At 40.1% G+C, this 14,277-nt stretch overlaps 1 protein-coding gene across 1 annotated transcript in view; it reads right to left on the reverse strand.

Moving 5' to 3' along the window:
- Positions 1–13,238, reverse strand: part of LOC107733129 (rho GTPase-activating protein 5-like) — a 55,984-nt gene extending 42,746 nt beyond the window's left edge. Inside the window, exons 1-3 of the mRNA XM_016544630.1 lie at positions 12,999–13,238; positions 7,064–10,953; positions 6,536–6,689 (exon numbers count right to left, since the gene is read on the reverse strand). Of these exons, the coding sequence (XP_016400116.1) occupies positions 6,536–6,689; positions 7,064–10,780 (3,871 nt within the window). The 5' untranslated portion in view covers positions 10,781–10,953; positions 12,999–13,238. The remainder of the gene's footprint in view (positions 1–6,535; positions 6,690–7,063; positions 10,954–12,998) is intronic.
- Between the last annotated feature and the right edge of the window lie 1,039 nt (positions 13,239–14,277).

Here is a 14,277-nt window from a genome sequence, read left to right on the forward strand (position 1 = left end):
ATAACTTTGGTCACTATAATCGTGATATGAAATTTTCATACCGTTACATCCCTAGTTTTTACCATACTTTCAAAACAAAAATTAAAATAGGAAAAATATGCAATATGAAAATAATTAAAGACAAAATGTGTTTTACTGAGAAAAAACAAGATTTGTTTTTTAAAAAGCCTTTTTCCAAAACGTACATCTGGAAAAAGGGGGGGTCGTCTTATAATCAGGGTCGTCTTATATTCGGGCCAATACGGTAAATTCTGCTCCATCTGAAAGCACGTGATGATGATTTTCTGTTGATTACAGAACCGGCTTTTTTAACAAAATGTGCATGACAATTGCATTCGTAAGCGTAATCGTGCAGCCCTAATTTGCAGGAATTTATTGTTGTTTAAATAGATAATAAATGTTCCAAATTTAAATACTTGGATATTAAGATTCTGATTCAAATTAGTTAAACATTCAAATTTGTCTAGCAAATGCTTTGTTGTATAAATAATTAGTTAATATTCCAACACATTAGTTGAAATATTAACTAACTGGAATATTACTAAACAACTAACTGTATTGGGAATATTTACATGCAAAAGAATTTACTGCATTTACTGGGCAGTCTTGGCCTAATTGGGGCAGTTGTGGCCTAATGGTTAGATAGTCGGACCCAAAGGTTGTGGGTTCACCAGGGATTGTAGGTGGGGGGAGTGAATGTGCAGCACTCTCATCCACCTTCAATACCACGACTGAGGTGAGACCCTTGAGCAAGGAACTGAACCACCAACTGTTCCCCGGGAACCACAGCAAAAATGGCTGCCCACTGCTCTAGGTGTGTGTTCATGGTGTGTGTGTGTGTGTGTGTGTGTGTGTTTGTTCACTACTCACTGCTGTGTGTGTGCACTTGGATAGGTTAAATGCAGAGCACAAATTCCAAGTATGGGACACCATACTTGGCCACCGGTCATGTCACTTCACGAAATGTTGCAACATTAACATTGAATATTTCCAGGAAATGCTGTGTTGTATGAATAATTAGCTAATGCTCCAACTGTATTGCACAACCATTTTAAACAATTCAAACATACAAAATTAAACAAGAAAGAACTGTCTGCAAATTACCTCCTTTCCACAGAGCTGTTTACCGCACCACTGCACCCATAAGGAACACATCAAGTCAAATAAAACGCACCTAATTTGCATCCTATTTGTTGCAACATTTCCAAAACTGGCATAAAATTCCTTCATTTGGATAGAAGCATGTCACAGTAAAATACAAAGATTGTGCACTGTGGTCAGCTCATTTAATCACTCACGTAGGCCTAATGAATGTGATAGTCCTATTCAAGGTTTGGAAATATTTTCTGGGAACTTATGCAATGACTTTTTTCTGATCATACTTCCTCAGAGTCTGTTAAGTTTATGGTTTAATTCATAGTTAAAGTCTCAAAAAAATATCTAAACATTGTAGCGTCTGCTTAAAATCATGGATGGTCCCCTTTTAGCTTTTGACATTTGCATATAAATTACAGTCCTGGTCACAGACCTTACATTTATATGGGGGCTAAATTGCCAAATGGTTCCTCGCTATCAAGGAGATGCTAAGCAGTCCCCCACTATCATCTCCCCATCTGATTTCAAACACTTTCCAAAGAGATGTAAATGACCCCGATGCCAGGCACCGATGGGCCTGGCTGACCAAGCAAACTAACACACACACACACACACACACACATAAAGACCGTTACTCTATTATACTCTACAAATATATCTGGTATATTGCATGTGTTGTTTGTACGTTTCCCTATTAGATTAGCTGAGTTACCACTCGTTATTTGTATTAGTTAAAGCCCTAAACACTGATATTCAGGTGTATGTATGTATCTTTGGTTTAATCTATTCTAAATGTTTGTTTCTTGGTATCAAAATGATCTGCTATCTATTTCTCAAACAATGATGTACAGTATGTGATTGTGAAACGCATCATACGATTTGTACTATATTTTGGGTTAAAACTGCACCAATTTCCAGACCGGCCATAAAACATGCAAATGGGCCATAAAAGGAGACAAAGGAAACTTCTCCCGCTCAAAAATTCACGCCTGGTATTGGCTAGCCCACCCCAAGTCGGGGATTAATAGGAACCCTCAAAAGTGATTAGCCCGAAATAATCTTTGCTCAGAAACCCTCTTCGTTTGAGACGACACTTTTCCAAGACTCTCAAGATTTTTCCTCTTGAGTTTTTATTTTCCGGCAGTTTTTATCTTCAAGTAACTTCGATTCGCTGTGGACTTTTCCTATCTTCAGAAGAACTAGAAGTAAACTTCCAGCTCACTCCTAACGAACTCATCAAAGACCTCCGTTGTCTACCGCATCAGGACTCTTGTTCAGCAATCGAAGCCAATGCAAGTAACCGTTTACAATTCTTTAGATGCGTGTTTAAGTTTCAGCCCCTTTTAAGGTGATGTTTGATTCTCTGATGATTCTCAAAGGTTGTGGTTAAAATTGATGTGAAATACTGCCATCCTTTTACTTTTCTCTTTCTTTTCCTTACTTTGTTTCATTCTGTATGTGTTTTGCTTAGTTAGTTATATGTTAGATATAGTTTCATTTATTAAATCCCTTATATTCACGATCGATTGCTTCTGTTTGCTGCTCACAATTCGAAGTCAATTAATGTTTTGAACCCTTGCTACATATGTTAAATTACTGCTAGCACTGCATAAAGAAGGACAGTTATTCTCCTTGGCCAGGAAAATAATCTTTCCTTGAATTGATAAATGATTATATTGTCTGCTCGGTGGACGGACAGATCAAATAATTGTAATATTGATTCTGCTACAGTTAATTCGAAGATATAATCTAAATATTTATTATTAATCATAACCAGTTATAATTAGTCATAAATATTTCCCTGTTGAGCTGATTTACTACAACATCCATAACGTTTCACAGAGAAGGGGTTCTGCAATGCCCTGCAAGGAGAAAATGACAATGGGGTTACTCTTCTGATGGATAAATGAAGCATCCAGGCCTAAATGAGCCATGAAAGTCAATTAGGAAACATCCATAAAGTCCATTTTCTCTGTACAGTTTTTAATGCCACAGGGTCTTGGTTTTCAGAATGGATGGGCCGCAAGAAATAAAGGACTGTGTGTGTGCATACACAATGTTTGGAGGAGTGGATTGTTGGACTACTTGTTCTTGACCACAGAGAAAAAGAGTCAAGTATTATCATTTCCTCTGGGTTTCACAACGCAGTACAGAGCGAGATAGAGGGGCATAAATGGGAGGGAGTGAGCGTTTGGCTTGGGGGGCAGGGTGTTTGATGAACCTTTTCATCTGCACAGCTCTTTGAGGCAAGATGCTTTCAAAAAGCTCTTAAACAGAGCCCTGTGATGCTCAGACGCAGCCATGGGCACATTGTGCCATCTCGTCCTGTTCCACAGGAACCAAAAAAGCCCAGATTCAGCCACGGTCAATACAATGGCTTGATTTTAAAGGGATGGTACAAATATAATAAATATTAATATTGACTACTAATATTGAACATTTACCTTATATTTTTTTTAAATGTAGCGGTACTGGTCAATATTGGATATTTATCAGATGTTATTGGATATTATTCATGCTCATTGCCCCTATTTTTACATTTACCTTTCATCAACAAACAATCACTTACAGGTAGGGCTGGGTATCGTTCAAAAATTTTCGATATCGATACCGATACCTTGACTTCGATACCGGTTCCTGAACGATACTTTTTTCGATACCAATTTTATGAAATCAATTTTAACAAGATTACATTATCTAACAAAAAAACTTTGGTTTTATTTTTCAGCTTGTTGATGTTTATACAAACTCAAAGACTCATCTCCTGAGCCACTGCACAAAGGAACAAAATGTAACAAACAAAAAATCAGTGCAAATAGTTTTAAAGCTCAAATAGTCTTCAGTTTACACATCTGTTAGGCTACATTTACACTAGTTAGTGTTCGTTTTAAAACGCATAGCTCAGACAGAATCATAATTTCTATTCATTTTCCACTGATTTACTGATGTGAATACCTGCGTCTGTGCGTCTCTCAGCAGCGTTCAGCAGCAGCGTCTACTAATAGCGAATCTTTAAGTTAAACTCCTTCATGAACCTCGCTACTGAGAAATGTCATGTAGCTTTTCAGCTGCGAAACTATTTTACTGATAAATTCGCGGTGCAGCGCTGACAAGAAGTTTCTGTTCGCGTCTCCGTGTGTGTGCGCGAGTGCGTGTCTGTGAGAGAGACTGGGAGAAAGAAAGCGTGATTTCCGTAGCCTACATAAAAAAGGTGGAAGACATGGAAGTAGTTTGTCATTTTTTACCCTATTGTTTGTTATATTTATTTGCTCAATGTCTTGAGCAATGCGTAAATCCGGCCCTGTTAGACGGCAATCGGAAGTTATTACAAACACTCGATGGTGGTTTAAAGTGAGTTTTGAGTAAAAGCGGAATATAAATCTTATTTATTGTCTTATGTAGCATTATGCTACAGTTTGCATGAATGGTCACATAACACGCGCTTTCGGTCGTGTAACGTTAGTATGAACGGACATCTGCATATGATTGGAACTCCACGCAGCTCCCGCGCTACTCTATACTGGGTATTACAGTACCACGAGAGCTAAAGAGAGCAGACTGCTCCGTGCGCTTTCGAATCGCTCTCGCGGATGATCGATCTGCGCTGCACCTCTAGTCGAACACACCGGCTAGTGCTGCAGGCTTATTGGCTCACTGACGCTGATGAGATTAACCCCTTAGGTATCGAAATTTGGTACCGAACGACGAGACGTTTTTCGATACTCGATGGTATCGAGGCAATTCGATCGGTGCCTAAAAAGTATCGAACTCGATACCCAGCCCTACTTACAGGTAAAAATCATCTTAAAAAATACATTAAATAACAAATATTAATTTTTTTTACTGTTCATTATAATGTTCAATTAACTTGTAGCCTGATTTTAATTTTCAGTCTTGTTTTTTTTTTTAAACAAAACTGCATACAATTTTAACATTGTCCATTTATCTGTTATCGATCTGTTAACATGAGAATAACGAATCGGATTATCTGTAAAATTTTAATATTGCGCAAATCTCAAAATGAATATGAAATATTAATTAAAGAAATAATTGCAATATTGTACGTCTTGATGCCTAAATTCACATGTAGCCTTTAAAATGCATTATTTTAGTTTTTAGTTTTATTTTTTTAGACAACATTTTGTAAAATTTCAATATCTATTTTTCATCAGCGACATGAAAACAGATTTTTTTTTTATTTTAATATCATGTCTCCTCATAAATTACACCTAATTTATAAAGGTAAATGTTTCCCTATGGTCTACAAACCTGCATGTCACAAACAGAATCAAGCCACTTACCAACAAAATCAATCGTCCTGCACATTAACTGTGGACACAGCACTATGTGAGATCTAAACATGAGATCAGCAAAAAAAGTGTTTCGGATCATCACGTATAGGCTTCATGTGTATACGGCCACACATTCACAAAGCAAAATCAATTTAACCAGCAAATTGGCCTAGTATTACGCTCACCACAGACACTTTGCCCACTTCCAGTACACACCATAAAAACCACAAACTGCAGCTTAATAATTTCCTTAAGAAACCACATCAGTGCATGTCATCCATGCATGAGTTTCACTGATCTACAGCCACAACCAACCTGAACGGCGGTATGTGGGTGTCATCTAGTCGCTAATTAAACCTCAAGCTATATTATGGGTCCGCTGGGCTTATTGACAGCCATGTTAGTCAGAGTTTCCATTGAACACAGTTACAGAACAAGCTACTGAAGGGCATGTTGTAACCAAACAAACAGGCACAGTTAAAGAGCCTCTATCAATGCTTTAAGCATATGAAGCGGACTTTGTTCGAGTCCAAATATGGCCAGCATGTCCTGAAATGATGTTAACCCACCCCGTGGCTACGATATGTCATGGGCCTCAGTGTTTACACATAGCACTTGCAGAGTCCATGAAAATGCAAACCACAATCTAACTGAACAAAGTGCTCTGGGAAAAATTAGATCATCATAACACGTGCCATAAAAATCCATTCAATCATTTACTAGACTGACTTCCCTCCTCCCCTGCCCGTCAACTTCCTGTTGTGTCAGAATTTATTACCTCAGAGTAATGGATTTCATTCATTTACTCATTGATGGTATTTGAACCGCATGCAGAATTTCCTGTGCTTTAACATATGGACTGTATCAGACTCACAAATTAAGCAATGTGAAATGCACATATGTACAATTTTCAGTAAAGTATCTCAGGACCAGGAAAGACAAATTGTTTCCAAATGTTCCTAAAACAGCAACCTACTAAATGAAAAATGCCAAGAACAAAAATAACGAACATAAATCAGTTTATGCTAGTAAACTCACACAAGAAAGATTCAATTGTCAAACAGCCTCTAACCGGAGAACTGAGACAAGCGGTTCCACATTTTCAGATGCTATTTAGTTAATCAGCTTTAGAAAACCAGGAAACTTACCTGTGCGCTCAATGTAGTCAACACACTTCTCAATGAACAAAGGTATGGGCCTATCAGGTGTGACCAAGTTCTGAAGAGGCACCCCAAAATAGTTGCTTTCCCAATTTCTTCGAGTTGGTGGGTACAATGGCTTTGTGGTCTTTGTTGACTTTGTCTGTTAAGAAACAAAATGACATTACATACTATGATACGAGGATGACAATCACATTTCATTCTGTCTGCTGCAATAATTATCTTCTCATGCTTCTTAGAAACAACATAAAATCTTGTGGACAATCTTTTAAAGGATGCACAAATACTAAAATTCTGGCAAACAATGATATTAAAATTCTATACTATTTTGTCTAAATAAATTAAAAATAACTAAAAACTAAAATGTATCATTTTAAACTGAATTTAGACATCACAAAATAGTTTAGAGTATGAAAAATTAATATTCATTTTGAGATTTGCTAAAGATTTAACTGTGGTATTAAACTACTGAACTAACTTTAGATTTTCCTAGGTAATTGAAAAGTAGTAGCTTACCTTTTTGGGTTCCTTGGTCTTTGGTGGTTTCTTTTTCTTCATTTTCTTATCATCCTGCTCTGGGTCTGATGTGATGGCTGGATTGTCTATCCCTCCTTTCCAAGGATCCACTGGTGAGAGAAGTGGATCTTCTTCACTTCCTCGGTTGCCCCTTCCTTTCTTCTTCTTCTGCATCGCAGGCCCCGACTCATCATCACTGACATCTGAATGCACTCGTCTATGATAAGCTTTTGTCTTGCTGAAGAGGATCTTGGAACGATGTTTGTACTTAGAAGGCCTTCTGCCACCCTGAGACTTAGACATGGAGTCAAAGCCATTCTCCTCATCCCCGTGCAAAGCGAGTCCGCCGAACGAATTGCGGATCCTGCCAGATCTGCTGTGTGCGTCTTCCGGTACGGCATAGATGTCATCACTGAAGCCTTTTGATTTGAGAAGAGTGTCAGCCGGCTCTGCATAGTTATCGGATGCTTCAAGGTCATCGTCGTGACCCACCATTGGACCTCGTGTCCACCGGGAGGTCCTCATTCCAGCTTCAATGGTCCTCAGAAGGTTGGGGTCCAGCTTCTTAACGTTAGGTTTGGGCAGCACATTGGGCTTGGGTTTAACCGGAGGAGGCACTTTGTGGTTACGCTCATGATCACCAACAGGTGTGCTGTGAACTGGGTACTCGTTTCCTTCCAGGTCGATTCTATACTTCCGTTCACTAGGATTGGGCAGCAGCTGCACATCATCGCCTATCGGGCTGTAAGGTGGCGGCCCCTCCCCATCATCCTCGGAGTCAGGGTAATATTGGTAGGCAGGCGAATGGCTATGAGGTGATTGCGGGAAGACGTCTTCCCCGGTGCCTGTTCCATCCCTGCTGTTGTCGAACATGAAGGAGCTTTCAATGTTGCTCTTCTTCTCGAGGACCTCATTGAAAAATGGCGTGAAAACTTCCGTCTGTCTGTGATACTGGGACAAGGAGTAGAGAGCGGTAAACTTAGCCGTAATTTCCGTGGCAATGTGCTCCCCTTCAGTCATCAGCTCTTTTATTGCCTCGTTCTCAAAGAAGTCTGCTTGGCTGTCCGTAATGGCCACCAGTTGAACTGGAATGACATCCTGGACTTCGGCCAGGAACGCCCTCAGCATAGCCATGGAAGACTTTCGTTTTGCTGAGTAAACAAGAATGTACCCATGCACCAATTCATCCTTTCTGATTCCAATGGAGGAGTGGTAGGAGAGCACAGTGACCTGTATGCGTCTGCGGCTGTCGCCGATGATTTTGTCAAGGATCAATGTGTTGCACTGCCCGGGCTGTCTGGCGCTACAGGAATGCGAGTCCAAGAATGGTGAGAGAATGAGATCCACGCTGAACGGATCTCCACACATGGCACACATGACTATCCGCAGATCTGTCTCAGACAGATCCTTAATGGAGGGCATGGGGTTCATCATGTCGAAATTGTGCTTCAATCCGTCCAACACTGCTCTGAGGGCCTGTTTTATCTGAGACTCATTAAACTTTCTGGGAAAAGTGCTGGAGGGTATATCTACAAAAGTACACTGTAGCTTATTTGCAAGCTGTTGGCCCTGATGCCTCAAAATAGGCATGTTTTTGCAAACACTATCGCGCTGATTTGCTAGAATGAGAATGAATGGCACAGGCTGGCTATACCTATCCCTTCTGCTCTGGGCAATCTCAGCTCGGATCCGGCTTACGCGGTCACCGATGTAATTAAGCGACTCTATAGAGCTGAAGACACAAAAGAACCCATGGGGCTTGAAAGTCGATATCCAGGAATGGTTCAAAAGCATGCCGGAATTGACATCCACAGGCAAAAGGTCTAATTCATAGATTTTCCCATCAAGGGTGTATTCATCATCAGTGGACTGAGCTCGGATTTCATTTGCGAGCTCCTGCGCCAATCCTTCTCTGCCCACGAGACACAAGTTAACCTTATCAATGTTGGCACTGTTGTAGTAGATATTCGAGCGGCCGTGATCCAGCTGAACTAGCCTGTTGGCGAGGACTTGCTCGACTTTGAGATCGATGCAGGCCGTGCCGCTGAGGCATGTTTCCTTCGTGGGGTGATAGACAAACCCGATGTGTTTCAGTAAAAGTGACTCCCTGTCAGTGGCGAGTTTCTGGAGAGCTCTGTATCTAGGTTCCTCGTTAAGTACGGCATGAATCTCACTCATCTTGTCACAGCTTGGGGTCGCGTTCAAATCGAGGTCATAGAACAGCTCTGCATGCTCAAAAAGCATTTCCTGAAACTCCTCTTTGGCCCTTTCAACTATTTCCTGCTGATGCCGACTGTAAACATCCCTGCGATCTGATTCGGTGATGTACTTGTACGCCTCGTCCTCCATGACAAAGCACATGACCTCTTCCCACAGTTGGCCGGGGCTAATGAAATGCACTCGCTCCAGCGTCTTCTTGAATTTCTCCTTCATCTCCAAACGCCTCTTCTCAGATATCAAATGCTGTACGTGGTTTTGATAAATCCTCTCTCCTTCCATGGTTTTGAGGATATCGAAGGGCACTCTTCTGTCGTCGGTTTTATCGAGGTGGTCTGTCTCATACCACGGCGTTTGTTCTAACTCAATGAAACAGTATTGAAACTCAGGCCTGCTCTTCATAAGGCTCTGAGCCTCAGTCCAACTAAGCGTCTCAATTTCCTCCAGGTTGTTCAGCAACTTATTAAGAATTTTTGGCAGACTAGTAAGATAATCCTCACGCCGCCTCTTGATATGCTCTTGTCTCAGCTGTTCTATGTGCTTCGAAAAGGTGTTTCTAGCCTTTTTGGTTCCTTCTAAGTTGATGTACTCTTCATAGTCTGGGTGGCTTTTCAACTTATTGCTCAAAATTTTCCAGCTCGTGTGATAATCTCGGACAGTTTGAACGATGAGCTTTTCAAACTTGTCTGAAACTGAAGCTATTAATTGTCTCTGGGATTTGTACGCTTCCAAATAAGAGATGATTTTGGGTTTTCCTCTGGTTTTGTCCATCTGCTGTATCAGAGCATTGAAACAGAGTTCCACGTTCACAGACGCTCGAGCTGATGTTTCCACCAACATGAGATTCTTTTTACCTGTAACAAACGTCTGCACCTCCCTCAGGTATTGCTCGACACACTCGTCACATTTTGTTGCTGCGATGATTATGGGTTTTTTCGTCTTGGAAATTTGAGAATAAAGGCTGTGGACAAATTTCATCTGGTCGTCGAATTTCCTATTGCATCCTTTGCTTACATCTAAACACAACACAAAGCCATCGATGTTGAGCTTGCCATCAGGCATCTGCTTCTGATCAAAATCCTGTTCCAACCCAAGCTGGTCTGTGCAAATGTACATCAGCTTCTCAGCAGACTGAAGCTTCGTATTTGCAGCCCGTTTCGTGTAAGGCTGCAGGTTTGTGCTCCGATGAGGCAAGAAGGTTTGGTCATCAATGAACTCAGTCTGCTCAATGACCTGGATTCGACACTCGAGGCCATCATCCCCACGATGTAACACTTCACCCCAGTATAAGAAATGATCGTTATTCACCACGCGGCCTCCAAAGTCAATTGTGCTCAACACAGAAGTGTGCTCCGAGTAATAGCAGTCTGCAGTGGGGTGCACATATCTGTTGCATAGGCAGGATTTACCTACGCCGCAGTTGCCCTTCTCTTTCTCAGTGCCTGAGAGTCCGACAACACTGACAGCATATGTCGGACGGGGCTCCTTATTCTTGGCCATTATATTGCCCCTCTCATTGCTTTTTATGCTAAGCAAAGTATGCCGGCCAGGCAAGCACGTACTTCCATTTGCTAGTGTAGGCGCATTTACATTTCTCACTTTGCATGAGCCAATGTAGCTTTAATCTTGATCATCTGTCCCAGACAATTGCTCTTTCCTCTCCTATCACCTTCCTGCAACATAAAAATATTAAATTAGTCAACAATAACAAACTGTAAAGTTTTCAGTAGCCAATCACTCATTTATCATTCTGAATTTAATAAATCTGATGACAAAACAGGCACAATCACAATACAAAACAAACAAGTACAATAAAAAAAATGATGACTCGCAATACGCAACATAACTGTATGCATCGTTGCGGATATCTAAAAATTCAAGTTTGACAGTAATGTTTATAATGATAATATTACTGCCGATGTATTTTATATTTTATTTGGTTTTTTATATTTAAAATCTTCAAACACAACCACAACTGCTCAGGGTACAAATATATCCCAAAATTTCACAATGATCCACATCTGACACATCTTCAACTCATTCGTTGATCATAATATAAGTAGGAGTACTGACAATGACAAGCTCTTTTGCTGTAATATACATTTACAGCATGTACTCCAATGTTTTTAGAAAATATGCACACTATGCTTGTCCTCAGCAGTGATAAGATCTGTGCAAACAAACAAATGCATCTGTCAGTAGAAATAAGGCAGCAAATCAGCTACTTTATGCTCAAGAGCATTCTGTTTATGATAAACAAAACTATTGTTGACTAGAAAATATTTTATAAATGCAATTCAATTCAGCGTTGGCACTGACAGCATAACTAGAACCACTTTTAAATAGGCCTCTACTGTACTCAATATTTGGCAGTGTAAAGCCTGGGAAAAGTGTAAAGCCTCCTCTTTAAAAGATTCACATTTGTGAAAATTATGTCATTGTTTACTCATCCTCATGTCGTTCCAAACCTGTATGACTTTCTTTCTTCAGTGGAACACAAAAGAAGATCTTAGCCAGAATGGCAGCCTGAGTCACTTTTTTTATTGCATCTGTTGAATTTCACATAACGACACTAAGTGATAACTGAAGCTGCCATTCTTTGTTCCACAGAAGAAGAAGAAAAGTCATACGTGTTTTTGATCAATACATTCCCATGTCTTTTTCAGTCATTTATTATTACTGGATAAGGACATTTAGATTTGCTTTCAAACCATTTTCTGAACCAGTTTGATCGATTCATTGAAAAGAACCGACTCAAAAGAACAGCCAGCTGACGAATCGTCTCACTCCACACAAAATCAATACCTAATTGATGAAATATCGTAAAACTCAAAATAACCAGAAATATGCATATTCTCTTTAAAAATGTCTATGACTTTTAATATTGCCTTGTAATTTTCGGGTCTGGAAAACACTTAACATTCTCAGTCTCACATATTTACAGTTATTCCATGACCGTGGGAACCCTGGAGAAAATGATGACAGAAATGTCATTTTGGCCGAATTATGCCTTTATGTTGAGAATGTCATAAATAACCACCTCATTTATGGGATATCAACGAAAGGACCTCACGGAAACACAGGACATCAATGTCGAGGCGCGTTTCTTAACGACGGCGGGCTGTTTCTCAAGCGAGGATGTAAAGCAGACAGAAACATCTGCTGAAGGTGAGAACGCGAGCAGAAGCGCTATTGTTACGGGCACTCGACGATTCCCACAACTAGTCGAGACAATTATCCGCAATGATTGCTATGACAGCAAACTGAATTTGGGTTCCACGTTGCGAGGAATTAGGGTATAATTGACTTCGAAACACCTCAACCCAAAAGCGTCCACTGCATTTCAATCCCAGGAATTGAATTTCACATCTGAATAGTTTTATCACAGCAAATCAATTACGCAGATGCGCTTGTTGCATTAAATAACACGGCGATTTAGATCCGTTTAGTATGTGTTAATATGCTTATTTGTATTCGCATCGACACGGGCCTTGCCTCTTACAAGGCATTAGATGCTTCCTTTGCTTGCTAGCCAGGGCTAGTTAAGTGTGACACCGACACAACGCACTGTAGGCGAGACAGACAAATCTGTGCATTTACATAAAGCTACACAACTATCGCTTGGACATGGAAATAAATCACACATTAAACCAAATTCAGTAAGACAAACGACAAAAAGCGTGCTAGAAAGTCACATACTCCGTGTACATTCCCCTACCTAACATGGTCGCTCCCAGCTCCCGACACCACAGATAGGAGGCATTCCAACTATTTCCTTTAATTTCCACAGATTGGACGCCGAAACAAATTCCAGTTTTGTCGCGTTTCCTTTGAGTGGTTGGAATAATCGGAGAAATTCCCCCAAAGTGGTTGTTTGCAGTGTTTTCTAGCAGTAAGAGTAGTATGCGTGTAATCGGAGAGGCATTCCCTCCCCACTCATTCCAGTCAGTAATGGCGACGGATAGATCCGGCTCTCACTCACTCTCTCCACACTAACTTTTCCATTCCGCTCACCGCGGGGGCACGACGCGCCCTCACGATTGCCTCTCAGGATCATGTAGGTTAATAATACTTTCGTATTTTTGATATCTAAATTTGATCTATGCTATGGCAAAAATCAAGTAATAAACTGTTAAAGAGGCATCGATTTGTATTAACACTATCTGTCTATCTGTCTGTTATTAAGCTATATGTAGTTGTATATATTTACATGTGGTTGTAGTAGCCTTTTGGATTGAGATTTACCAATGGAAATTGCATTAACCTTTTGCTCCAAGGTTGCAGGTAGAGTTTTAGGTTGTTTTATTTATTTGGACCTTTCTCAGTGATTTTTTATTCTTAATTAGGCTAATTCACATATATATTTTATTCTCAAATAGTAGCCTACAATTTACAGATTATGTATGTTTTAAAATAAGTCACAGTCTTTTTTAATAGCCTAAGTGATATTTTTAATAAATGTATAGTTAGTATAGTATATAATAATAGTGTTTAGATTTTTCTCTTAAAACTTATTCACAAAGCTCCTGAGACAAACTTTTACTAAGGAATAGAGAGAAGTCTTAAAGGGATACTCCACCCCAAAATGAAATTTTTGTCATTAATCACTTACCCCTATGTCGTTACAATCCCCTAAAAGCTTCGTTAGTCTTCGGAACACAATTTAAGATATTTTGGATGAAAACCGGGAGGCTTGTGACTGTCTGATTGACTGCAAAGTAAATTACACTGTCAAGGTCCAGAAAAGTATGAAAGACATCGTCAGAATAGTCCATCTGCCATCAGTGGTTCAACCGTAACGTTATGAACCGACGAGAATACTTTTTGTACGCGAAGAAAACAAAAATAACGACTTTATTCAACAATTCGTCTCCTCTGTGTCTCTCCGTAGCACCATTTTGGAGAATATCCGCTCTGAACGCAGGCAGCGTAGGCTCTTCTGTGTCAGCCGCGCTGCACGGATGCGCTGTTTTCATTCAAATCAAAGCGTAAATACA

This window comes from Sinocyclocheilus rhinocerous, unplaced genomic scaffold (genome assembly GCF_001515625.1).
Source record: "Sinocyclocheilus rhinocerous isolate Xijiao unplaced genomic scaffold, SAMN03320098_v1.1 scaffold8, whole genome shotgun sequence".
Taxonomy (NCBI): Eukaryota; Metazoa; Chordata; class Actinopteri; order Cypriniformes; family Cyprinidae; genus Sinocyclocheilus; species Sinocyclocheilus rhinocerous.